The sequence below is a fragment of the Sapajus apella genome, unplaced genomic scaffold, assembly GCF_009761245.1.
Source record: "Sapajus apella isolate SASKATOON/1434 unplaced genomic scaffold, GSC_monkey_1.0 scaffold85, whole genome shotgun sequence".
Taxonomy (NCBI): domain Eukaryota; kingdom Metazoa; phylum Chordata; class Mammalia; order Primates; family Cebidae; genus Sapajus; species Sapajus apella.
In genome coordinates, this window is record NW_022437025.1 from 7,218,438 (window position 1) to 7,246,330 (window position 27,893).

At 50.4% G+C, this 27,893-nt stretch overlaps 1 protein-coding gene across 1 annotated transcript in view; it reads right to left on the reverse strand.

The window, feature by feature from the left end:
* STK32B (serine/threonine kinase 32B) overlaps positions 1–27,893 on the reverse strand; it is a 439,121-nt gene that overhangs the window by 19,077 nt on the left and 392,151 nt on the right. The window contains exons 8-11 of the mRNA XM_032254176.1: positions 20,308–20,424; positions 17,472–17,597; positions 11,465–11,596; positions 10,269–10,333 (exon numbers count right to left, since the gene is read on the reverse strand). Coding sequence (XP_032110067.1) covers positions 10,269–10,333; positions 11,465–11,596; positions 17,472–17,597; positions 20,308–20,424 — 440 coding nt within the window. The remainder of the gene's footprint in view (positions 1–10,268; positions 10,334–11,464; positions 11,597–17,471; positions 17,598–20,307; positions 20,425–27,893) is intronic.

Below are 27,893 nucleotides of genomic sequence, written 5' to 3' on the forward strand. Positions count from 1 at the left end.
CCATCCTTCCTGCCAAACTACCCACCCTGCCACTCCAGCTCGTAGCCCTGCTCCCCTTAAAACAGCCAACTGGAATTAGACTAGATTGTGCGGTCTAACCCTAGCCAATAGGGAACAACACAGCAGTAGGGGCTACCTCCATCAAGAATAAGTACCCCTTCCCCTCCCTTGTCCAGGTGTGCATTCACCATTGCTCCATCTGTGAGACACACCCTTCTATAGAAGGAAATTTATATTTGAGGTCCAATTCTTTTGCAGCATGAAAAATTACATATAACAGTCTGCTTTCTGGAATTAGTAAGTATTTGAATGATTCCAGTTTCTTTCTCATGGGATATTCCTCCAACTCTTAGAATTCCCCTAGACTAACTGTCTCCTGCCTCCCCCGGGTCCACTTTGCACCACCTCCACCTCCTGTCGGGAACCATAGCCAAGGTGTCCATGCCTGTGGGCTTCCAGCTGGGCATGGCCAATGGGAAGCCCTAGTGGAGACCATAGAGAACAAGGGGTGCCAAGTGTGGGCACTGGTTCCCTAGCTTCTTCCCTGCACTGCTGCCTGGAGCTGCTGGGGATATTGGAGGTCACTGCTCCAATCAAGGCAGCGCTGATTGAGGCTCTCCATCTCTCATCTCCTCCAGCCTCCAGGTAGTAACATCTTGGCTTCTATGGATCCCCAGGTTACCGCATGGCCTCTGTGGGCCCCTATACCCACCCCATGTAAATGATTCTCCATAAGTAAATCATCCTTTGAATGTTTTTTCCTGGGATTCATACAACATCTTTCCAGTCTCCCATGAGATTTCTCTTTCTTAAGTAAACACTCAGTATAACTGGTGGTTCCGATTTTAAACCTCAACAGTTATTGGGAGACCACTTGGTATGCAATTCTGATCTCACAAGTTCAGTAACAGCCTTTGGCCAGAAGCATTAAAGTTCTGCCAGTCTTATCTGCTGTTGCCTGAAACAAAATACATTTGAGGAAGTCTGGATGGAGTCAGCCAAACCCTGGGTGCTAAATGCAGAAAATTTAAAATGCGAGGGATTCTCTTACTGGCTTCTCCTCTCCCGCTCTCCTCCCCTTTGCAAATGAGATGGTTCTGGCAGAACTGAAGGACAGCAGTTTTGGGTTTCTGAGTCATTGGGGATTCATATTTGTTGAGTATCTCTTCATTCCACACCTTCTCATTTAATACCTTATCCATCCTTTGAGAGAAGAGTGAACCAGGCCCATTTTTAAGGTGAGAATGGATAAGCAACTGGTGATAGGTCACATGGCTTTTCAGAGGGGAGTGGAGAATTCAGATGCAGAACTCTGCTCCTCTCCTCATCCAAGCTAAGCATTCTTTCCACTGCCCCAACCTGGGCACTCGTATCAGCTGATTTCTCCCTAGACTGAGAGGTGAGGCTGAGCTTTTCTGCCTCAGCTGACTTAAGGGTGAGGTTTACTGGGTCCTCCTTGGTGTGGGTGGGGGCACTGGAAAGAACTGCACGGGGGGTCTGACAGAATGGGCACTCACTAGAGGTCCTCACCACACACTCTGGCCTCTGCTCCCAGGACATGGCAGGATTGCAACTCTGGGACTCCCTTGGTGTTAAGTGTTAAGGTCATGTGACTAGTCCTGGCCAGAGAACGTGAGTTCTCAATTCCCAATGGTGAGCCTCTTCCCTGGGTCACGATCACTGCCATATGGAATGGAGTCAGAAGCAGCAAGAAGATGTGTGAGCTGCACTCCCAGCTGACCTGCCAAGGACATACAGCATGGTTTTTATAAGTCACTAAAACTGGGAGTTTGTGCCTGGTTATGGGCTCAGGGAGGAGACCTGAGGGTCCAAATGCTGGTGGGTGGTGAATAATGGACTCTGAGTCATTCTAAGCCAGAGCTCCCATCAGGACCTCTAAACCACGGATCTAGACAAAAAATGAGCCATTTGAAGGTTTTTAGCCATTTAAGGCGACACAATTCAACTCACAACACAGGGTTCTCAGGCAGATAGTCTAAGGTTTTTTTCACAAGAAGCCAGGGTGTGTGATAACAGCTAGATTAAACAGTAGAAATCAACTTTAAGGACCCATAAGAGAAGTTATAGTTGCCCCTGTGTGCTTATTTCAGAACACCTCACTGTACTTTGTATTTTACTGAGTTAGCCATCCGCTGTGGGCTTGCTACCTCCATGCCGGGGCGGCTGGCACTCCCTGCAAGTTCTCCTCCCTGACACGCCCATCCATCTACAGTTATTGTGTTCCACCTGCCCAGAGCTAGGAGCAGAGGGGCCAGGTGAGGAGATTGCCTGCCTGCCTTCTTTTTATTATCTTGCCCAGCCCACAGCATCTGTCACTCTCTGTTCTTTCATCTCCTGGACACCATGAACTCTACACTAGCATCTTTATTTTCTGAGTGGAGTGGACTGCTATTATTTTGTCTTTCTAATATTGGGTTTAAAAACAGGAGCTGCCACCTTTTCATAGACCTTCCCTCCCAGGTCATAGCCATTGGTCTAAGGGAGGTCACCTGGTCCAGGCAGCACCAATCATAGTCCTCCTCCAATGGCCAGATTTGATTGGCCCAGGGAATGGCACCTGGTCCAAGCTGGGCCAATCAGAGCCATTCCCTGAGATTGCATTCATTTTCTTTTATTGTAAACCCGTCCTTTCCACACAGTGGAAGATGTGAGTGTTTAGAGCTCCAGAATCTTCCAGCTCAACCAACAAACCCAAGAAAGTAGATAAAACAGGGAGCTCAGGAAAGGCAAAAGGAGAAAGTTTTTCTGACCTCACATTCAAGTAATGCCAGTTACTTGAAACACTGAGGCAGGAGAATTGCTTGAACATGGGAGATGGAGGTTGCAGTGAACCAAGATTGTGCCACTGCACTCCAGCCTGAACAACAAGAATACAATTCCACCTCAAAAAAAGAGAAAAGATTGTGAGGAATAATTGGAGATCAAATGTGAATATATATAAAATGCCAAGCATAGTACATGGCATATAACATCTTTTCAATTCACTTACAAATGATAGTATTTTTCCATGTTTTTTTTTCCCCCACATCTTTTATTGGTTGAGATTTGTCAGGATCAGTCACACTTTTGTTTTTGAGATACAGTCTTGCTCTGTTGCTCAGGCTGGGGTGCAATGGCATGATCTTGGCTCACTGCAACCTCTGTTTTCCAGGTTCAAGCAATTCTCCTGTCTCAGCCTTCTGAGTAGCTGGAACTACAGGTGTGCACCACCACATTCGGCTAATTTTTGTATTTTTAGTAGAGACGGGGTTTCACCATGTTGGCCTGGCTGGTTTTTAACTCCTGACGTCAAGTAATCCTCCCACCTCAGGCTCCCAAAGTGCTGGGATTACGGGTGTGAGGCACTGCACCTGGCAAGTCATGCTTTTTAAATCAGGCTATAATTTCCTTGAATTGAGACCTGAGTGAAATTGACATAGGGCTCTAATTCCCATGCAATGTCTTGATTGTGAGTTTTGTGGCACTATTAAGATTCCGCAATCTACGCAGCCTTTTAGGTGACCTTCATCTCTGGCTGGAATTTCTCTCGCTGCGTCAGGTCACTGAACTGATTCTCCCAGGTCATTTGAAAGGCATTTTCCCAGAAAACCTGGCTCTGCCTTGCTCAATTGCCTGAGCTCTGCCCTCCTCTCCATCTCATTGGGCAGTAAATCCTCTAGACATCTGAGGTTTAGAGACACCATTCAGGTCAGAATCGTATTTTCATCAGTTTAGCTGACTGTGAAACCGGCATGAAAATACCAATGGATGGAATCTCAGGGAGAGTGGAATGAGAACACAGCTGCAGGTGGCTCCCCCATGGCCAGCACACAGAAGGTGGTCTTCACTGTGAACTGCCTCTCCTATTAAGTTTGGACCACAGTGTTTAATTCAAAGACTGGACAGAACCGACATGTGCTAGCCCTAACTTTGGGACTCCTAGAGTTTTGAAGTTTGCTACTTCCTGACAATGAGGTTTGCGGGGAAGGGACCAAGTGCAAAGGGTTTTCCCCATTTTGCAGATTAACACAGGGACTAACTTTCCTTTTCTTACTAGTGGGGTTGTTGAAGAGATAAGAGAAATATCAAAGCACTTTGCAGATGGCACTGACCAGGGTAAAATCGGAGTCATTGATACCTGTTCAGCCCCTTGATAGTACAGATGAGAACTCCGAGGCTCAGAGAGGCTGGGGCTTCACTGGGGTCACAGCACCATGAGCGGCAAGACCAGGACTTGACTCAGGCCCATGGGATTCTGAAGTCTGTGATGAATTGCATCCCTCATGCCTCACTGGCACTGGCTCACAAGGGCTCCAGGCTGTGTTAAAGCGTCCCTATCATATTGCTAGGGTCCTCCAAGGCCAGAGTCCTCCAGGGAGGCCAATATTAATTTTTCTTTTTTTTTTTTTTTGGGTTGGGAGTCTTGCTCTGTCTCCCAGGCTGCAGTGCAGTGGCATGATATTGGCTCACTGCAACCTCTGCTGCCTGGATTCAAGCGATTCTCCTGACTCAGCCTCCTGAGTAGCTGGGATTACAGGTACGCATCACCACACCTGGCTAATGTTTGTATTTTTACTAGAGATGGGGTTTCACCATGTTGGCCAGGCTGGTCTCAAACTCCTGACCTCAGAAGATCCATCGACCTGGGCCTCCCAAAGTGCTGGGATTACAGGTGTGAACCACCACACCTGGCCTTTAAATATCTTTTGAATGTTTACCCTGCTGTGGCCTTAGTCCAGGCACCCTCCATCTGAAGCCAACCGGGGCTGGGGTTTGCTGCTGTTTTGTGGTCTGAGGAGGGGTAAGGAGGATGCATTGTCGTCATGTTAATTTGTATAATCTTGCACCGGAAATGTCTGGGCACGTCAACAGATGGTGTCTATAGCGAGAGTGGCAATTCCTTGCCCAATATTTAACATACATGGCCAGGGACTATTTTGATTCAGCCTGGGACTCTGGAGCCAGATTGTTTTAATAGAATCCCGGCCCTGCCGCTTCTTGGCTGTGTGTCTTCAAACCACTCTGGCCTGTACTTCCTAACCTGTAAAATGGTGGGGGAAAACACTAGCTCAGAGGATGGATGCACAGACTAAATTGCATAGAGTGAAGACCCAGTAAAAGGGAGCTCTCATGACCATCTCTGCCATGCCTGCCACTGCCCACTGGATGCATTGGAGAGAACCCTCAAGGCCACCCACTTTGCAAAACACTCCTTCCTGTACATCTGAAAGCTCATGCCACCAGGGTGTGAGCTCCATGAGAGCAGGGGCCTTGCTCCCAGCAGTAATCCCCTGTACCTGACCCCAGGGAGATGCTGGATAAACATCTGCCAAACATTCAATGAAGCACAGCTAGGAGAAAGAGCCCGGGACCTACCAGATGGGAGATTAGAGTTCAAGTCCTTCATGTTGCAAGACCTTGAGAATACTAATGATATTGCTTTTAGGGAAATGTGATCAGTAAGGCCTAAAGCACTGGCTCTCAGTTGGGGGTGATTTTGCCTGCCAAGGAACATTTGGCAATATCTGGAGACATTTTTGGTTGTTACCCTATGAAGGTGTTACTGGTATCTAGTGGGTAGAGGGCAGAGATTCTATAAATGTCCTGCAATGCACAGGGTGGCCCTCACAACCAGAAATGATGTCAATAGTCAGTGCCAAGGTTGAGAAACCCTAGCTTAAATGAACATGATCTAAAACCATAAAGTCACATACAAACGATGGTTATTAGTAGTATTAATAGTATTAGCAGGTGCAATAATGAGACGCAATATTAGATTTTTAAAATGTGATATTTTAAAAATATCAAGGGCTCCAGAGGTAGCTTTTATATGATTTGAAATCTGTTTTTGTTTCTTCAAGAGACAGCAAGGATAGAAAATGCCCCTGAAATTCCTTTCTCACCAGGAGCTTCTTATTCTGCAAAACTTTGTCAAATGCTATTGAAAAGCCCTCTTGGAAAAATCAGCCCTGCTCAGATCTTTGACCAAAAATAGGAGGACGAACTCCCAGTGCATTTCGCAACCCACTGGAAGTCTCAGCCCTGACCAGCCCTGGAAGCAGACGCTCTACCTGGCTCAGTGGCCTTTTTCCAGCTGAGACCATTAGCCAAGAATAAGCTGCATTTCCAGAAAATTAGGCAGTGCTAATTTTAATTTTGCTCTCTGTTTAGAAACAAAGGTCCAGAGAGGTTAGCCCCAGGGCACCTCCTCCTGTCCCCATGGTGGCCGGTGTGTGTCTGCTTCACTGCACATGCCATACTGTTTGGTAATCGTCCCACTGGAGGTGATGGGCATCCTGAGGACACAGGTCCTGAAGACTCACTTCTGTGTGAGGCCAAGTCTAGGCTTATGACTGAGCTGTCAAATGACGGAATGCATTTGTCCTGCAGGCCTGACACAGTTGGCGTCCTGCCCATGTCCTCTCAGCTCCTACTTGTAGCTTCATGCAGACGATGGCTTCTTTAGCACAATGGGAGTTGCTGGAACCATCTCTCTGCCCAGGAGCTTTCTCTAGCTGAGGAAGCATACTTGGCCCATGCAAGAGGAAGCCAGCTCTTCAGGGAAGTTAAGGCCCCCGGAAGAATCCTGCAGCCAGTAGGCTTTTACTAAAACCATGTTTAGCATGAATGCATCTTCAAGACAAATTCATTGTAGGATTGCAGATGAAAACTAAGGGTAAGGGATCCAGAGCTGGAAGGGTTTGCAGCTTTAGAAACGGTCCCTGAGGCTCAACTCAGAACTCACTAGAGGATGCAGCACTTAGATACCTTTGTGTCCTACAGAAGATTCCAAACTGTCCAGCATCAGAGTGGCTTGCAGGATATGTTGAAATGCAGATCCCCACGCTTACTCCCTCAGTTTCTTGTTGGGAAGGAATAGATTAGGGAGCTGTATTGGCTGTATTTGTTTCTCAGGGTGGCCATCACTAAGTACCACCAACTGGCTTGCTTTGAACAACAGAAATATATTCCCCATAGTTCTAGAGGATAGAGTCTGAAATCAAGGTGTGGGCAGGGCTGGCTCCGTCTGAGGGTTCTGAGGGAGAATACGCTCCAGTCCTTCCCCCCAGCTCTGGATGGCTGCCAACGCTGGGCGCTCCTGGGCTGGTAGTTACATCACCGTAATCCTCCCACGACCTCCTCCCCGTGCCTGCACCTCTTCTCTTGGAAGGACAGACACCAGTCATGTTGGATTAGCTGCCCGCCCTACTCCAGTCTGACCTCATTATAACTCATTACATCTGCAACCACCCTATTTCCAAATAAGGTCACATTCTGAAGCAGTGGGACTCAGGACTTCGACGTATCTTTGAGGGACATCCTGCAACCTGCAGCAAGTACGTCATCTCTAGATGCTAACAGGCCCTCAGGTGATTCCGATTGCCCCTCAGGGACTGTGGCCCTCCTCTGGGGTTTATCTTTGCAGCCCCCATCATGCAGGGAGTCTGCACGGCCCTGCACATCCTACAGGAGCAGTCGGTGTCAGGTTGATGGCCAGGTGCAGCGTCTCTAGATGCTATCAGGCCCCCAGGTGATTCTTATTGCCCCCCTCTCCCAGGACTATGGACCTGCTGAGTGATGTGTGATTTACATTTGCAGCCCCCACCATGCAGGGAGCCTGCAGCCCCCTGCACATTCTGAAGGAACAGTCCGTGTTAGGCTGATGGCCAGGTCTGTGGAGATTGAAAAAGGGCAGAACTGCTGGGGACCAGGACGTGGTCCAGGCGGAGCATGGTGACAAGCTCAGCTTGGTTGTTGGCTCTCCCTGACCAGCCCCTGACTCACCACACTGATAAGTGGGGAAGAATGTGCTGGATTTAATTTTCCAGTTACTCAAGTACCAGCCCAGCAGATGCCTCTAACATGGGGTCTGAGAAAGAAGTGGAGACTAAACAGGTCTCACTTTTTTCTTGGTTTAAAGGAAAAATAATTGGTTTGGGGCAATCATGCATCGTGAATCAATTTCTCATAGGCATTTTTTACTGCTGAGAAACTGCAGCAGGGAGAGCTGTGAGTAGATGGAGCATGGCTCTTCCCACGAGATGAGGTGGGCATGGGGTTGGCTGATGCTCACACGGCGTCTTGGGGGAGAGGCAAGCTCTCTCACCTGGACACCTTCATGTGACAGTAAGGCTGAACGCCTGCTGTGACAGGGAGGCTATCAACCATGAGGGCCATGGGGGAAGCACTTAGGTGAGCAGAGACAGGATGAAGAAGCAGGAACAGAAGCTCAGACCCCAGCCAACAGCTTCCCCAATGGCCATGCTCTCCCTGGCTCCCCACTGTCAGAAACACATGACTTCTGCCCTCTCTCTTTATATTGCCGGCTCCTGTAAACTATGCCAGCCTCACTTCCAATTCCTGATGACAAATCCACAGGCTGACTACATTTCCCTCATCAATTCACATTTCCATGTGAGAAAGAAAACATCTACTCGGATGAAGCTCCTATATAGTGGAGTTTCTGCTAAAAGCAGCCAGATGCAACTCCTAAATGACACAGGGAAGGATGTCTCATTCTCATTTCCTTTTAAGAGGAAGAATCCAAATGGAAGCACGTTCTGGCACACAGCAAAAGGTGAAATTCGACTGCTGTCTGCTTGGGTTCCGCACAGCTTAGCTTTTCACAGGCTCACGTTTGCCAGCAGCTGCTCTCATGGCCCATACACAAAGAATGAAGGCTGCCTGAGCCTAAGATCCCTGATGCTCTTCGAGCAGAAGTTCCTGGGTCAGGGTTTCTAAGGCTGGGGGAGAGGCATGAGCCTCAGAGCAGGCAGGACTGCAGGGACATTGGGATAAACTCTGAAACCACTCATGACGTCAGCCCCCGCCTTCCCCAAGTCTGATGGGCTGTGGTTGCAGAGGCCATTCCTGTGCTGTTGGCCGGAGCTGGGAGACCCCAGCACGAGGTCCCCTAGCAGGCGAGGCTTGCTGCCCAAGCCTGGTGTGTGTGTCTGTGCTGCTCTGGGCGCCCACTGGCCCTCAGAGCTATAGCCCCCCCAGGATCAGTGACAGGCTGCTGCCTCCTTTGCCTCCCCAGCGTCGACTGGGACTGGGGCCCTGTCCTGCTCACTGGCTCACGGCTGGAACCCAAACACCCATCCCTGTCCATCCCTCACCTCTCCCCACTTTCTACGCTCTGGTAATCCAAGTCTCCTAACCTGCGTCGGCCACGCCATCTTCCTTCTCTGTGCGCTGTTCCCACTCCAGGAATGCCTCGTCTTCCCCTACATGTCCCTTAGGACGCGGCCCCACACAGCAACCTAGAGAACTTCCCCAACCACCCAGGCTGAGCCAGGTGTCTGCTGTGACATGCACTGCCCTGGGCTGCCCTTGGCCTTAGCACGTGTCTCCTGTGCTGCTATCATCTGCTGAAAGCCAAAACAGCTGAATACGTGCGTTACATAAGGGCCAGCAATCAATGAATTTTTGAGTTGATGAGTATTTGCCTCTCCTGGAGGGCAGAAAGCATCTCTGATTTGCCCCTACCAACCCAAAGCCTGGCTCAGAGTGGGTCAGTTGGGGCTCACTGGCTGCCCCTGCTGAAGCCCCAGCTCTGACAAGTCAGCCACAGCCACAGATCCCTTCGATATTATCATTGACTGGAACCGAGCCTGAGGTGTCTCCTGCTTTGCTGACCAGGCCCTCAGAGGACAGTCCCGTGGCCAGGGCACACCCCACCTACACCCTCCCAGACTCCCTGTGTCTCTTTTCCCATCGAGGGCTGCTGAGGTTCTAGCATCCCCCACCCACCTTACCCAAGTAAATATTAATAACGAACCTCTTCCGCACCAGGTGCTGTGAGACAACAGCCTCATTTAACTCTCACAGCCCTGCGTGTTAAGGAAGCCTCTCCACTGTGCTGACACTGATGAGGAGGCTCAGGCAGGGTAAGGTCATTCTGTTGTGGCAGACCCAGGACTTGGCTCCAGGAAACTTTACCCCAGGGCCTTTACTCCTCATCACAGGGAGCCCACCTCTCCACCTGTGTTCCTGTGTGCCTGCTCGGGGCTGCTGTGGCCTCCCCAGTCTCATGAGATCTCCCAGAGACTGGCTCAGGCCACACAGCAGAGGCAGGATTAGAACACAGCCCTGTCCAATTCAAAATCCAGGAGTTTCATCCCCGCCAGGGCCCTGTCTCTCACCCTAGTGATACCTTCCCTTTCGTTGTCAAGGCTGGTTTTGGGGGCAGAGGCTGCGATTCTGCCAGGGGGACCTTGGGTCACTTAGGATGGGCCTTGCCCAAGGGTATAGCGTAAAGAACTTACTTCTCTCTGTTGAATATGATGAATTCCTTCCGGACAGTCTCCAAACACTGCTGCAGGTGTCCGTTCTGTCAAAGAGCACAGAGAGGTGACTAAATGACGAAGCATGGTCCAGGGAGACACGGGAATGGAGCATCGGAGGACAGCAGATTGTTCTAGATGGAAACCTCAGATGCTTGGGACCGGGACAAGACAAGCTAAGTGTCTGGGGCAGGCCCTGACTGCTGGATGGCTGTGTCCAAGGGGAGCCTGGTGGACAAAGATCCTGTTCTCCATTTTAAGCCATTAAATTGAACTAAAAAGCCATGGGAGAATGGAATATGGGTTGAAATTAATGAGCTTGTTTTCCTGACCACTTAAGGCCCACGTAACAGGCATGGAAACCAGAAATTCACAACCATCATGCCAGGGGTAAAACTTTTACTAGACTTTTATAGCAGAGGGGGGTGTTATGTGTTGAACTGTGTCCTCTGAAAGGTACCTTGAGTGACCAGCACTTATAAATATCACCTTATTTGTAAATAGAACCTTTGCAGATGTAATCCAGTTGTGATGAAGCCACAGTGAATTAGGCAGGCCCTAAGCCCAATGACTGAGGCCCTTATGTAAAGTCCATGTGAAGACACAGAGAATGATGCCATGTGGCAAAGGAGGGAGACACTGGATCCATGCAGCTGTGAGCCAACGAAGGTCAAGGGGCCTGGCCGCCAGCGAGGCCCAGGGAGCCAAGGGCAGCCCCTCCCTTACAGCCTTTGGAGAGACCCTGACAGTGCAGAGACCTTCATTCTGCACTTCTGGCCTCTAGAAGTGTGAGAGAACGGGTTTTTTAAGCCACCCAGCTTGTGGTAGCCCCAGGAAATGAATACAGAGTGTCCAGGACCTACAGAAGTCATCGTGCAGCCCTGGGGACCTCCGCAATACAAACTCTTTCTCCAGGGTGCAGCGGAGTCCCTCCCCATGCCCTAGAGCTATGCGAGCTTCCTGCTGTAGGAACAGCGCTGGAGGAATGCCCGGAGTGTGACTGCCTGACTCCACTCTTTCCCTATACTTGTTTGATGGTGGCATTTTATTTACCGCAGAATAAGGTAATTGGAAGGGAGAAGTGAAATGTGCCCTTTTGGCTAAAAAGCATCCCGGCTCAGTCATTTCCCTGTGAGCCCAGGATTTCTCTCCTTGAACGGCTCCCACGCAGTGCTCACCAGTGGGCAGCTGTCCTTCGTGCCGTCCCTGGATCTGTTCTTTGCCAGCCGCTTCTTCTTTTTGTGAAGTGGCTTGGATTCTAGAATCATTTCTTCAAGTTCAAATGTGGGATCACAGTTCAACCTCCCTTTCTACAGGGGAGTAGAAAAGAAAACATGGTCTGTCTGCGTTCCACCCATCACTGAATTTTCATTCATTCGTTCAACAAGTAATGATTCATTACCGCTGTGGGATACAGGGGTTACCTTTGTTTCTGTTTTTGATGATGAAAAGCAACATGTTCTCACTGTACACATCATTTATTGGCACACATGGTCCCCCTAGGGCAACTCCATTCCTGTTAACATCCAGGTATTTCCTTAGGGCCCTTTCTATGCCTGTTCTTTAAATATAAGGTCCAGTTCAGTTTTCAAATACGATTTTTTTCACTTACTATTTTATTCTATGCACATTGTCCTGTCATTACTATCTTTTTTACAAAAATCATTCTAAATAACTTAAAAGTACGATTTCAGCTGAAAATCTGCCCAACTTCCTGCCCTGGTTCCCTGCTCCCCCTGCAGCTGGAGTCAGCTGACCTTCAGGCCTGGCCCTGCTCCTGGCCAGGGGCTCCTCTCGCCTTGGTCAGGAGGAATTTTGGTCTCCCTGACTTCTGAGCCTTAGACCCCAGAATCCTGGTAGCCATTTTCATTCCGGAGCTCTAGCTCAGGAATGTCACTGTGTTACTTGTGGGCTGATGGAGTGGAGTCCTATGTCCTTTGCCCCTGGCTTTCTTGGTCCTAGAGGCTGGGCATTGTCCTTTCTGCTGTGGGCCCTCTTTGGGTTCCCGGTGCCGATGGCCTCTCCCTTCCCCTGCCTGGCACTGGGCTGTGCCCATCATCACCAACTTCTGGAACTCAACTACAATACTCTTCCCTGAGTTCACACATCTGTCCTCCAGAAGTTGCCCTCCCCTAAGGGGCAAGTTGAATCTCAGGCCCAGGTCACTCCAGAGGTCTTTTATCCGCCATTAATTAATTAATTCATTCATAAAATGCAGGCTCTGCCCTGTTTTACCCGCCGCTCATTCATTCATTCATACAAATTCAGGCTCTGGATCTAGACCATCTGATTTCAAGCTCTGTCAGTTTCTTGCTGGGAAATCTTGGGCATGTTACCTAACCTTGCTGAGAATGCCATTCACAGGATCCACTGCCCAGGACTGGTATGAAGCTGACATAAGTACACAGTTATTAGAACTATGCCAGGTGCACAGAGCGTGCTCAGTCCTACTGGCCATCATCATTCCTTCATTCACATAACAAGCAAACACTTAGGCCTTCTAGTGCCTTCTATTGTCACCCATTGTTCTGCAGTCTGGCTCAGGCAGAGGCCAGCCAACACTCCTGGGTCCCCCCTCTCTGAAGCTCCCAGCGGGATGGCAGGTGCACTGTGACAGTGTTCTGACCACTGATGTATCCCTAGGCACCCGTGCAGAGGGTTTCAGGAGAGACTGAGGCCTGCTTTGTGCAGGGAGGTGGTGGCTCTGGCTGGGAATGACCCAGAGGAGGCCAAGCTTGGGCTTGTCTTTCATTCAGAAGGTGACACAATGTGCATGTCCCCTGCAAATTTCATGTTGAGATGTAATTCCCAGTTTGGCCTGGTGGGAGATGTCTGGTTCATGGGGGCGGATCTTTCATGGCTTGGTGCTGTCCTCACAATAGTGAGTGAGCTCTCGTGAGAGATCTGGTAGTGTAAGAGTGTGTGGCACCCCCACACCCACGGTGCTCCTGCTCCTGCCACGTGACACATCTGTTCCTGCTTCACCTTCTGCCCTGATTGGAAGCTCCCAGAGACTTCCCCCTCCCCAGGAGCCAAGCAGATGCTATGCCTCCTGTACAGTCTGCAGGACTGTAAGCCAATTAAGCCTCTCTTCTTTAGAAATTACTCAGCCTCAGTTATTCCTTTATAACAATGCAAGAGTGGCCTAATACAGAAGGCTCTTGCTGAGATTTGCAACTGGGCCAGTCCTTGCTTTACGCTGTCTGGAAGGAGGGGTAGGAGGCTGCCTTGTGGACAAGCAGAGGAAGGGGTCCCCAGAAGAGGAAGTGGCCCATGCTCAGGTTCCAGCTAGAAGACAGCACAGCCAGAGGGAGGCTATGTGGGGCCCTGTAGGTGAGTGTGTGGTGGGGGCTCGTGTTTGTATGGGAGTGTGCATGTGTGTGAAGCTGTGTGTGAGTGTATATATGAATGCATGTGTTTGTGTGGGGTGAGTGTATGTGTGAGACATATACATCAAGTGTGGGGGCAAGTGTGCATATGCATGTGTGCGGGAATGAGTATGCATGTGTGTTTGTGAGTGTGCATCAGTGTGTGGGTGTGTGCAGCAGAGGGGCTGGGGAGAAGCAGCAGGCCAGCGGGCTTCAAAGGCAGGCACCTGTCAACAGGCTCATGCACAAAATATGCCGAAGCCACAGGCTGGCCCCAGGTGCCCCCCGGGGCATCCTAGCACACAGCTTTGGGGAAGGCTCAGACACCATGGGGAAAGCGTTAATTAGGCAATTTGTGCCTGAAGTGCAGGACTGCATCGAGATTCCTTCATCACCCTCACCCTGAGTTTGGCAGATCAGAGCCCGTGCAGAAGGTGGGTACATTTCTCTGGACTGTCCAAAATGTGTGTTCGGAAGGAAGCGGGCTAGGGGAACGCGCAGAGCTAAGGCTTTGAAAGCCTCTGGGCACTACTCCCCAGCTCTGTGAGGGTCCTGGTTTCTCATCTGACCTGTGAAGAATTGGGGTGCAGCCATCTAAGGTCACAGAGATGGCAAAGGGGACCCAAACCTCTACTCCCGGCTCGGCAGAACCTGCAGGTCTCCTTCCGAAAGTTCAGCTCCGTGGTTTATTTTCTATGTCTTTGTAGGTTTATTGGCTTATGGTTCCACAAAACCCTAGCCCTGTGGTTGTTAACTGGGGACACCTTTATCCAAAGGGGATGCTTGGCAATGTCTGGACACATTTTTTGGTGGTCACAACAGAGGGGAAAGAAACTACTGGCATCTTATGGGTAGAGTCCTGGGGTGCCGGTAAACACCCTGCAAGGCACAGGGCAGCCCCTATCCTGAAGAATGATCCCTCCCTAAAGGTCTATCCACAGTGGAGGCTCACCATTGTTGTCTGCAGCTCCCTGGCAGCTGGCCCTGGGGTTGCTTTCTTCCCAGGGGTTCAGCTCCTGTGCAGTACAGTGCTGGTGGGTGCAGGTGCTTGGTGGACATGGAATGGCGACAGTGAGGTCTGTGCTTTCACCCAAAGCTGACTTTCTCACTGGCCAGTGGAACAGGGTGGGAAATGGGATGGAGACTGCCTGTCCCCAGCATTGAGACATTGCCACACAGCTGACCCTGCTGACCCCAAGACACACCTGTCCACCCATAGACACACAGGCACACATGCAGGTACACACAGACACATACATAGGTACACACAGACACACAGATACACAGGCACACAGACACAAAAACACAGGCACACACACAGATACACAGGCACACATGCAGGTACACACACACACAGACATACATAGGTACACACAGATACACACACAGACATACATAGGGACACACAAATACACACACACACAGGTACACATAGATACACGGGCACACAGACACAAAAATACAGGCGCACACACACAGATACACAGGCACACAGACACAAAAATACAGGCACACACACACAGATACACAGGCACACACACAGGCACACACACACATAGACAGGTACACACAGATACACACACACAGATACACAGCCACACAGACAGAAAAACAGGCACACACACACAGATGCACAGGCACACACGTAGGTACACACACACAGACATACATAGGTACACACAGAGACACACACAGATACACACACAGACACAAAAACAGGCTCACACACAGGCACACATGCAGGTACACACACAGACATACATAGTACACACAGACACACAGATACACAGGCACACACACACAAAAACAGGCACACACACACAGATGCACAGACACACACACACAGACATGCACACACAGACATACAAACACAGGTACACACAAATGCACTGGCATGCACACACAGACACACACAGATTCACAGACACACACAGACACACTTCCATACAGACACACATAGAAACACACAGCTCACACAGAGCTCCCAGCTGGCCAAGTGAAACCCTAAAACAATTACATTGGGAGAACAGCAGAGAGCCCTACCTAAACAGCTGCTCTCTGCTAAGCCTGCCCTGGACACTTTGTCCCCATGGCCTATCTGTTTCCACAGGAGTCCGAGGGTTGTCTGAAGAGCCAGGGAGCCTTCTGAACTCAGAGGCAGCACCAAGTCCACCCTGAAGTCAAGGAAACCTTCCAGCCGGGCAGAGTCCCTGAGGTCAGGCAGGCCTGGACGGGTAGAGGAGGTCTAGGCAGCCGGAATAGCCTAGAAGACAGGGACGCAGCCCTGTGCAGCCTGCCATTACGCAGCCTGTCTGGAGTGCTACCTGGGAGGGAGGCAGGGAGAGAGGTGGGCTCAGGGGAGAGCAGGGCCGGCCCTGGACAGGGTGTGCTGGCTACGCAGGCGGGGATGCAGCGCTGCTCACGGGGAGAGGACAGGAAGAGACTAGCGTCAGCCAGGCTTGGCTTTGGTTGGATTCACTAGTGAGCCCTGGGGAGGCCGAGGGGAGGGTCTGTGTTCAGAAACGTGCATGTGCGCTGCCAACACTGTGTAGAGGGCCTGGAAGCCTGGCACTCTTGGAGAAGGTGATGAGGGGAAACATTATTTTTGCACCGAAAGGAGTGCCAGAAGTCTTTAAAATAATCTGACATGAACACCAGCCGGGGACATCTGAGGCTCCCCAGGAACCAGCCTGGTGGCCCCAAAAGCTCTCTTGCCTTCTTCACTGGAGTCTCCACCTCCATTCAGATAATACAGGGCTGGAACAGGTGATGACTAAGACCAATCTTGTGGTGTCTTTTCTGCTCACACACTGCTACCCGGCAGAGCCATGGCAGGTGAGCGGGTGGGGTGTGCTCTCCTAGGTCACAGAGGTCAGAGGCGGCTGAGCTGGAATGTCACCCAGGACTTCCGTCCCAAATGTCACCATTCCTCAGGCGCTCTCTGCAATTCCCTCCAGGAGAAACGCCGCTGCTCTGCAGGAAGTGCCACAGGAGGCTTCCAGGCAGGTCCAGACTTTCAGCGTCTCTCCTGGAGGACCCAGGAGCCTCCAGCTCATGCCAGAACCTTCCTTTAAAATGTAAATCCAGTGCTTTCACTTCCCTGCCTTAAACACTCCAGGTTCTGGTGGACAAAACCTAAAACCTTTACTGTGGCCTCTGGAAGCTTTTTTGGTGTGGCACGTGTTCCCTCCCAGCCCCATTTCCTATTATTTTCCCTCTGGTTTATTCCATTAAATGCTATACAATTGTTCTTTGAAATCCAGGCTCTCTGCTGCCTTCAAGAGAGTGATCTTGGCGATCCCTTTGCCTGGAGGGTTCAGTGCTCATCCCGGCAGTCCTGCTTCCCTCATTTCATCTCTAGGTCTCTGCCGACTCTCCTAAAAGTGGCCCCTGCCTCTGCCCCTCCCACCCCACCTCTCCCTCCTCTGAGCTTGTGAAACAAGTGCTGATCGCCCTGTGGGGGTAGGTCATTGCCTGTCTTTCTCTACTTGGCAGTCAGCTCCATGGAGGCAGAAAAATAGATCGGCCTGCTGCCCCAACGCCTATACCTTAGCACATGGGGGTGGCATTTGGTGACAGACAGGAGTCTCCATCCCAAAGGACCCACCATAAGGAGGGAAGCTGCACAGCTGGGACCTTGGAAATCAGGAAATGTGGGGCCCAAATTCACCCCACATTCCTACAGGACAGAAGCCCTTGGTGCTCACGTGGCCGTGGCCAGCAGAGGGCTCACTGGCCAGCTGCCAAAGCCTTGCTTTGCACCAAGGCAGGGACCCTGCAGAGGGGTGGCATGACATCAGGGGGGACTTCCACTCACATTGGGCACAAAGCCGGGCATCAGCGCCTTCTCGAACACTGCGTCCCAGTTCATGTCAGCCAAGTAGGGCACACTCTGTATGTCACGAAGGCTGGAGAGGCGGCACTCAGGATCCTTGGTCAGGAGCTGTAGTCAGAGGGCAAATGTGCTTCTGTGAAATGGGCATCCCTCAAGGTTAGCGGGGACTCTGAAGGAGGAGTCTCGGGACAATGAATGTGCCTCTGCTCTCCATGCCCAACTGATGTCGTGCCGTCTGGGTCGCTGCTGTGGGAAACGCCATCTGCACTCATATCTTTATAGCCAGGGAGAAGCTGAGAGGCGAGGCTGCTTTTGCAAGGTCATCAGCGAGGGACTGCTGGGGCAGGGACCAGACATTCAGCCCCCATGTTCCTTTCTGGGACTGGAACCTGTAGCAGGCTGCCTCTCTATGTCTGCAGAAGCATCCAATTACAAATAGAATTAGCTGCCTCGTCTTAGGATTTCCAACTTGGTAATGGGAGGTAGCAAACTTGTAATATAATTTATTGTAATAAAATGTATCCTTGGACAGCTATGAGGTGACCTCTGTGACCTAATGAAGTGGTCTTATTTGGTAGCCAAGGGGACATTTTTTGGCTCCTCTTCGAATTGAGTTTTAGCTAATGAGGAATGATGTGGCATAAGAACAGCTGGAGACTATGACCTGGTGTCCCAGTGGGGCCCCAACTTTCCGAAACCCCGTAGCTTATCTATTGAAAAAGCACAGGGGCCAAGAACGAAAAGACAGAGGCCTGACCCTGGGACTGTCATTTAACGGCTGTGACCTTGGGCGAGCTGCTGCATGCCCTGGGCTCATTGCCTCCCCCCGAAAGCAGGGGAAATAATGAGGCTTCTCCATTTCCAGCTCTGGGTAGGATGAGACTAAATGGGAATGATAAGGACCTGGCACGTACTTAGAAAGGGGGGGCACACCAGTGTCCAGAGGTAGAGCTGGAAGCCAGAGCCCCTGCCAGTTCACACACAACCTGTCACTGCAGAAATCTCCCAGCTATGCCCATTGAGTGGCTGGAGTCACACTCCACGAGGGATAGCTAACGGGTTGCATCTGCTGGTCATGGCTGACATTCTTTAGGGGCTGTCCCAAAACAGTGAGTGTCAACTTAAACAGGTTCTACTCCAATGTCCTCTGGAAGTTCACTGTTCAGGGCAGCTGTTCTGAAAACATGCTGATGCCCAGACCTGAGGGCCAGAGTCTGAGTCACTTGGGTGGGCTGGGAGGTGCAGGCATTGGTGGTATGTAAGGCTTCCAGATGGTTCTCATGAGCAGTCAGGGTTAAGCACCACTGACTTATAAGAACCAGGTGATGGGATGTGAGGGTGATCTAGCTGTGACACCTGTCATTGATCACCGAGGTTGATCTGGCTGATCTGGCTGGCTAGCCAGGCACCCCCTTCTCCCTCACGGCTCCACGTGTATCTCTCTGAAAGCTGTGCTCCTGGTCAAAGAGGATGACCAATCCCCAGTAGAGGAGGACCCGTCTTCGGTCAAGGGTATATGAGTAGCTGTGTTCCCCTGCTAGAACCTCCAAGCAAGCTCTCAAGAACCAGGTGGTGGATTTCCTTTAAAGTAATTTAACTAATTCGTAATTCAACAAGTCATTATAGCCATGTAGTGATTAAAAGCTGGGACCTGGAGTTAGGAGGGTTTGGATTCAAATCCCACTCTGTCTTTTAATAGCTCTGTGGCATTGATTGAATGATTTGCTTTCCTATGCCTTGGCTTCTCATCTCTGGTACTGGGATAATGACACTTCCCTGGTCACAGGGCTTGGGAGGAGTAAGGGAGAAGAGCCATCATATGGCCGAGAACACAGGACCTTTAAACACAATTGGGTGCCAACCTCATGCAGGACCCAGCTCCATGCATCGTGGAGGATGTGAAGGGAGCCTTGAAGGCAGGGCACCAAGATTGCCTGCCCATGCTGGACGGGAGTGCATATCAGAACCACCTGGAGAGCGCATGGGGACACAGACACTGGGGCCCACTCCAGCCATCTGGTTCAGGTCTGGCTGGAGCCTGAAGATGTGTGTTCCCAACAGGCTCCCACATGATGCTGATGCTGGCTGGTCCTAGGCCCATATTTTGAGAACCTCTGCTTTATTCTAATAGCAACAGTTCCTGCAGAAAGTCAGGGAGATACCCAATCTTTTTCTTTTCTTTTCTTTTTTTTTGAGACGGAGTTTTGCTCTTGTTTCCTAGGCTGCAGTGCACTGGCATGATCTCGGCTCACTGCAACCTCCGTCTCCTGGGTTCAAGCGATTTTCCTGCCTCAGCCTCCTGAGTAGCTGGGATCACAGGTATGCACTACCACACCTGGCTAATTTTGTATTTTTAGTAGAGACGGGGGCTTCTCCATGTTGGTCAGGCTGGCTTCGAACTCCTGACCTCAGGTGATCTACCCGCCTCGGCCTCCCAAAGTGTTGAGATTACAGGTGTGAGCTACCGTGCCTGGCTGAGATACCCAATTTCCTAAAGGTCACTGAGTGAAAAGGCCATGTGCAGCAGATTTGAAAAGCCCATATGCATTAAATACTTCCATTTGTTAGAAGCTCGTAGCAGAGTGACAGGAGCCTGGGGGCTTGCTGTCATAGCCTTCGCTGTCCTCCAAGGCTTGCTGATCTGCACACACCCCCATAATCATGCTTATTCCACGGCACTTGGCATTTGAGAGCAACTGACTTGATCATTTCCACCCCTGATGTGCCACTTGTATTCTTACCCCTTCGTTTGCTGATATGGCTGTTTCTATACTCACTGTAATTTCCCGGCTGGGGAGGCTGGCAGCTGCCCCCTTACCTTCTTCAGCAGGACCACCATCCCCTTGCACCACGTGGAGGAGTAGTGGACACGCTCCACCTTGAACATGTTGAGGATTTCATCGATGGGCGTGGCCGAGTGGATTTCATATGGCCTCTGCAACCACAGGACAATAGCCAGAATCAGAGAGAGGGCATCAGAAGGCACGGTCCATGCAAATTAAGATTGTATGATTATGAGGAGCAGTTTATTCTTCCCCTGGGTGCTTCTCTTTTATGGCGGAGCAGGTGGCCCGAATCCATGTGCCCACAGTAACCAGGCCCAGGGGCCAGTGCAGGAGCTGGCAGGTGGGTGCTGCTCCTGTGACCACAGGAGATTAGGGGTGACTCACAGCCCATAAGTGGCAGAAGCAGGATTCACTCTCAACAGCTTAACACAAGTCCCTGCTCCAGTCACAGGCTTGGGGGCTGACTCTTGCCGTCCACCAGGCACCCAGGGACACCTCCAGTCATAGCCTCCACCTGCTGCAGGGCCTTGGCCACCACTGTCCCTGTCCTGGCTGAACTGTCCCATGGGGTGGACAGGGCTGAGATGGCCAGTGTCTGGCTGTGGCTGGGCTGACAGATGGGAGGACACCAGCCTCGTCCCCTGCCTTCTCGCCTGCCCTCCCTTTCCCATGGTAAGGATGTGTACGCTGTGCTCTCCCCCAGTTTCCAAACTTGGTAGGAAATGAAGCCTCCTGACCATGTTTCTCAACATTCCTGTGTATAATTTCTTGCTTCTAAGCCCCTCTTAAAGCTCAGGAACTTTCTTGACTGTGATGCTGGGGACAAGGCTTGGAGTGCTTCTGAGCAGCAGCACGCTCCTGATCCCTGCTTCCTGTGCCCCCTCAGTGCGATCCCAATCCCAGCTTCCCGTGCCCCAACCCCCATGAAAGAACATGTCTCCCAGATCCTCTCCGGCTGAACCGCAGTCCAAGATGTTTTCAGGTTTGTATCATGGTCACATGCCTTGGAACTACAAGAGCAATAGGGTCCCTGGCATGTGTGGTGCAACAAACAAACTGATCCCAGAGATGTCTGAGCAGTGAATCCACGATAATACATATGAAGTTGATACCATTAATACATGCCAGTAAAATTATTGCTGTCTGTCTCCTCCACGAAGCTGTGGGCTGCTCAAAGGGGGAATTTGACCATGTTTATTTCTCTGTCATTGAGCAGTGTCCCAGAGCACGGCAACACAGAAGGTCTCAGTCCCTCCGCAGGTGCTGAGCCAACACTGACCCTGAGTCAGATGCCATACTGGGATCCCACTGCCACCCTGGGTCCCGGGGTTTGGGGTTTCCAGGTACACACTGTGAAAAAGCGCTCACTTGCACTGGTTGCACCTTGAGTTCTGTTTTCAGAAAAGTTCCAAGAAGAAGCCCAGGCCTGGCGAAACAAAAACTGGTAGGACCCGGGGATGCCTGAGTTGGAAACTAACTCCCCTTATCACCATCCTGAAAACCCCGCCTGGGGGAAGCTGATTTCCTGTGCGTGTGGCAGTATGTAGAAGCATGATCTGCTTGCACTGCCCTTAGTGGCCACCCTCCTAGGTTGTGGTCACTGAACTGTCACACACCACATGATCAAGCCCACAGGTCGTGTGGGTAACACTGTGGCACTTAGGGCGCTGGCTCTGGCCTTGTGGAACCACAATTTCCATGGGTCTGCTGCAGATGGAAGGTGCCAGCCTGAAGGGGTGAGGGTTCCCAATCCCTGGGAGGGCTACAGCTCCCTGGTGTGAAGGAGCACCTTTATCTTCACCAAACAGGGGGCCCTGGAGAAGATGTCAGCCCTGAGGGGTGTGCCTGTGCTGCCTCAGATGTGCCCACCCAGAGGGAGCTTTTTTTCCTGACTGGCGCGTTCTCTCTTATCTGTTAATTGAATGAGGACTTGTCAGTTTCACCATATAATAGGCAGAGCAAAACCAAAACCTTGGCTCTCTAGAAAGGCCAATTAACTTGATACACTACCATTTTAAAAATCTTTCTTCAAACATTTTTTTAATCTAATGGGAAGTAGTTACATCCATGAACGAGTATTTTCTGCCCGCCGTTGCACATGTGAAATCCCTTTGCACTTTGCCAGAAACAAAGACCGTAATTAGAGCAATGAGAGCCGATCTGAACTGAAAATGGCCCTTAGGAGACACAAAGCTCATAGAATCTTTATGAGCTGGTGGCTGTTAACATGACCATGTCCCAGAACACAAAACAGAGCCAGGACATCCTGGAGCTGGGCACTGAGGTGAGGGGACAGGTAGTGTGAGTTACCAAGGCTCGCCTCTTACCGGTACTGCTACAGGGAAAACTGTGTCCCCCAAATTCATATGCTGAAGTCCTAGCCTGTAGTCCCTCAGAATGTGGCCTTATTGGGACATAGGCTCTTTATAGAAGTCATGCAATTGACATAAGGTCATTAGAGTCGGTCCTAATTCAACTTGACCTGGGTCCTTATAAAAAGGGGACGTTAAGGCACAGAGAGACACGCAGAGGAAAGACGATGTGAAGAAGACAGCCATCCACAACCCAAGGAGAGAGGCCTGAACAGGTCCTTCCCTCAGCCTCAGGAAGAACAAAGCCTACCAACCATGTCACCTGGGACTTCAGGCCTGAAGCACTGTAAGAGGATGATTTCTGTTTAAGACACCCAGTGTGTGGATCTTAGTTAAGGCTGTCACAGGTAATGAACAGCAGCCTTCACCGTCCACACGCAGAGCTCTCACTGGAGGTGGCCAACTTTGACTCTACTCCTGTGATGAGCGGGTGCCCTCTGTGGATGGGGTCGGCGTGAGCAGGACAGACATGGTCCCTCCAGCCCTGAGCTCACTGTCTTGGAGGCAGAAGGGCAATAAAGGGAGGTCAGGGGTGGAATGAGTGCTGGGGAGGGAACCTGCGGGACTGCTGGTCATGTTTAGGGGAGGGCAGGAGACCCAGAGCTCAGGGCCACCACCGGGAGATGAGCTGGGGCTGAGTTCAGTTTTGGACTTTTTTTTTTTTTTGAGACAGTTTCACTCTTGTCACCTAGGCTGGAGTGCAATGGCACCATCTCAGCTTACTGCAAACTCCGTCCCCCGGGTTCAAGCGATTCTCCTGCTTCAGCCTCCCGAGTAGCTGGGATTACAGGCACATGCCACCACGCCTGGCTAATTTTTTGTATTTTTAGTAGAAATGGGGTTTCACCATGTTGGCCAGGCTGGTCTCGAACTCCTGACCACAGGTGATCCACCCACCTCAGCCTCCCAAAGTGCTGGGATTACAGACGCGAGTCACTGCGCCCAGCCATTTTGGACTATTTAGAATTGCTTCTTCCCATCTTTTTTGCCTTTCAGTAAACAGTACTGCCCAACACAGTCCCACTCCTACCCTGAAAGCCCAGCTGCTGGAGGTGCAAAGGCCCTGGATGATGATGCAGTCCCCTCGTTCCTCATTTCAAAAGTCAGGAAACTGAGGCTGGGAGATGAAAAGAGACTTTCCCAATGCCCCCCATTCTCATCCCCTGCTCTTTCGGCAGGGCCACCAGAGACCGAAAATCCAAGCACCCAGCTAGAACATCAGCCAGAAACAAATGTAAAGGTTTTCTGATCATTTACATTTAATTCCCTGTTTCCTTCTTGGTCGCTTCAAGGTGCTCATCAATTCTGCTTTTCCATTGGACCTCCACGTGAGCTCCTCTCTCTCTAATCTCTGCAATTCTCTCTCCTTCTAGAGGCAACCGGACCAATTACAAAAACAATGATGATAATAATATCTCCAATACACCAGGAAGCCGGTGCCGGAAATACATTCAGACATGAGTTTAGAACATGATGACTAAAACAAGTTCCTCAGGTTCAGCCCTCATCTGCTTGGGTGTCTGTAGAGAAACGTACGTCCTTTTACAAGATGATCAGCAAATATTAAGATGAATATCCTGTCTGCTGGTACTGATGCTGGGTTCTCACTCGCTGGCCTTGAGATGTGTTGCCTCAGAACACCAGGTGGTATTTATAAGGTAAAGTAATTCCATGTACTGCTGTAAAAGCGATTTTAGCAGTGGGACATCGGATACACTCACTATGGAGTGCAGGTGTGTCTCTATTCCAGGAAACTCGGTTTACAAAAACAAAACAAAACAAAACAAAAAAACAACAAACAACAAAACAAGACAAAAAACTGCCAATTTACCAAAAAATAGAAGACAGAGGAAAAGAACTGCCGGATGCCTGTCATTTTAACTGTTAAAGTCGAGCTGGGCCTTGGAGACCATCTAATCCAATGTTTTTTTCCCCAAATCTTTTTACCCCAAATCCTAAACACAGAACAGATGAAAAGTGAAGAACAGTTCCTTAGGCAATTTAAACCTCCAAAGCCTGAAGAAACACTTTCCCCCCATGGAACTGCTGAATCATCTCTGCGGGGTCCTGGAGTCTGAGAAACACAGCTGGAAACCACTGAAAAATTCGCCAAGGTCCTTTCCCCTCCTTTGAGTGGAGATCACAGACTCCATTACCTCCCGGGCTGTGACTCCTGGCACAGTGCTCTACTGGTCCCCTCAGTGAGGCTGACACACCTACATGAATCCTGTTTCTCCAGGTTCAGCCCACCCACCCCTTGTACATCCGGCAGTGCTCAGTGCTGCACCCTCACCTCTAGGGGGAGCTCCGAGCACCCTCCTTCTGCTCTGGCCTCTCTGCACCCTCAATTGTCTCTGTCTACCCATTCCTAGGGAGAAGTGCTGACTGGGGTCAAAGGCAAGGATAACACCAGATCAGGAAGGAGGCTGGTAGGTGAGCAAAGAGGGTAAAGTCCTCATGTCCCCATGGCATGGGCACCAAGAAGCACAGAGTGTGGATGGGAACCCATCTCTGCTCGTGAAGCCCACAGCCTACTCACTAATGGTCAGCAAGCAGGTGTAATCCAGCCTCTGCTCTCAGCCCCCATCTCTAGTGCTTGAAGGGTGCTAAGGTGGGAAGGATGCAGGCTTTCCAGCAGGTCCTCCCAGGGTAGAAGTCCTAGGGGGATGTGAAAGGGGCGAGGGGTGCTGAAAGCCCAATCTGTGGGGGTCGATGCAATGTGCTAATGGCCTCACGTGCAGGGTCTGGCTTAGTCCTCCTAATTATTCTACGGCTGTGGTTCCCCACCAGGGACAACTGTCCCCCAGGGGATATCTGGCAATGTCTGGAGTCATTTTGGGTTGTCAGAACTGGGTGGGGAGTTCTGCTGGCATCTGATGGTGGAGGCCAGTGATACTGCTGAACATCCTGCAATGCACAGGGCAGTCCTGCACCACAAAGAATTATCGGCCTCAGATGTCCACAGTGCCCAGGTGGAGAAACCCGTGCCACGGGCCTGCACCACTTTTCTCCCCATTTTATAGATGAGAAACAGGCTCACTGGAGATCACTGACAGTCTAGTTGGCGAAGTCAGGATTTGAACCCATGTGTGTCTATGTATAATATGGCCACTGTGCGTCACTTCCCTGCTTAGGTTCCATGAATGGCACCACACTATCTAAAGAGTAAAGCCAAGTGCCTCCAGCTGACCTCAGGTCCTTTAAAGACTGTCCCCTCACTGTCCCGACAGGTGGTTAGGCCAAAATGTGTGTTGAGTCAGCCTTAGCTTTCAATTCTCTTTCTCTGCCCACACTATTCCTTCCAATCATTCATATATGACTGACTTCAATGTCTCCGCCCTCTGAAATTCTCCTCTGCTCCTCTAAACCTAAGTCAGCAGAACTTTACCTGCATCTACCGGTCTTGTGGAATCATCCCTGTGTGTATATTTACTTATTAGCATAATCATCAGCCTGTCTCCTGTGTGCCAGACACTGCCTATACCCTGAGCACATTTTCTCACGTAATCCTGCAGTGACCCTGCAGGTGGGCCTGATAAGCCTTCTTTTATGAATGAGGAAGCCAGGGCTCAGCTGAGTTAAGTGACTTAGCCCAAAGCACAGCACCAAGAAGCACAGAGTGTGGATGGGAACCCATCGCTGCTCATGAAGCCCATAGGCCTTACTCGCTAATGGTCAGCAAGCAGGTGTGATCAAGCCTCTGCTCTCAGTGCCTGCCTCTAGTGCTTGAAAGGTGCTAAATTGGGAAGGACACAGGCTTTTTGGCAGGTCCTCCCTGGGTAGACGTCCTAAGGGGACGTTTCCTGAGTGCCAGCCATTCATCAGTCATGGAGCTGGGTAATGAACATAATCAGAATCATTTAATTCTCAAAGCAATCCTATTGGGTAGATATAATTACTAATTTCTTCTTGTTAACACAAAAGGATTGTGAACATTCAGCCTTACTTAGGATCCCACATGGGGCACCTAGTAGAGCCAGGTTTTGAACCTGTGAGATTCCTCTAAGATTATTTTCCTCTATTATAAGGAAGCAGGTTTTGACTGAGCAAGGGGAAAAAATTTCTAGCCATTAGAGCTGTCCAAGAGTGAAAAAGATTCTTTCTGGAGGTATGTCACTCTCTGAATCCTGAGGATAATCAATAAACAGAGGGGTGTTCACCTGTCAGAGAGACTTTGAGGTTTGCTGAGACAATGGCTGGCTAAAGATCTGTCCATCTCTTCTCTGTGGATGTGGTCAGAGGAAGGGAGATCTCATATCTCTTTCCATAGTGTTCTCTGGAGAGGCGGTAGTCAGGGTGCCAGGGTGACTGGGGCACCAAAAGGAATTTTGACAAGTGGCACCTACTTGGGCCTTTTCCTTTCCCTCAGCAGGCCTGCCAGGGTTAAGAGCTAAGGTTCTAGTTTGGTTCAGAGAGAAGTTGTATCCTACTTACATCTCTTGTCCATCCTACAAGCTCCAACCCAAAGCAGGGTTCTCTGCATCCGTGGTCCCCAATGTTTGTGGCACCAGGAAGACAATTTTTCCATGGACTAGAGTTGGGGGGGATGGTTTCAGGATGATTCAAGTGGATTACATTTATTGTATGCTTTATTTCTATTATTATTATATTGTAATATATAATGAAATAATTACACAACTCACCATAATGTAGAATCAGTGGGAGCCCTGAGCTTGTTTTCTGCAACTAGGCGGTCCCATTTGGGGGTGACGGGAGACACTGACAGATCATCAGCAGTAGATTCTCATAAGGAGCATGCACTCTAGATCCCTCACATGCACAGTTCACAGTAGGGTTCATGCTCCTATAAGAGTCTAATGCTACCGCTGACCTGGCAGGAGGTGGAGCTCAGGTGGTGATGTGAGTGATGGGGAGTGGCTTTAAATACAGACGAAGCTTCCCTGGCTCATCTGCTATTCACCTTCTCCTCCTGCTGTGCTGTGCGGCCAGTTCCTAGCCGGCCATAGGCTGGAACCCAGGTCCAGTGGTTGGAGGCCCCTGCTCTGCACTCTGGTCTCAAAGCTGCCGGAAGACATGGCCTCTCTGCTTCCAGTAAAGAGTGCTTGGCTCCTCATGACGAAAAGCAGCTGTTTTCCTGGGTCCCGGTCAACAAGCCATATTAACATCAATTTTCCACACACTATTTTCAATGCTCCCCAACTCTAAGATTCTACAATATTGGGAAACCCCACTCTGATGTTTTTTAAAGGCAGAGTCTTGCTGTGTTGCACCAGGTTGGAATGTAG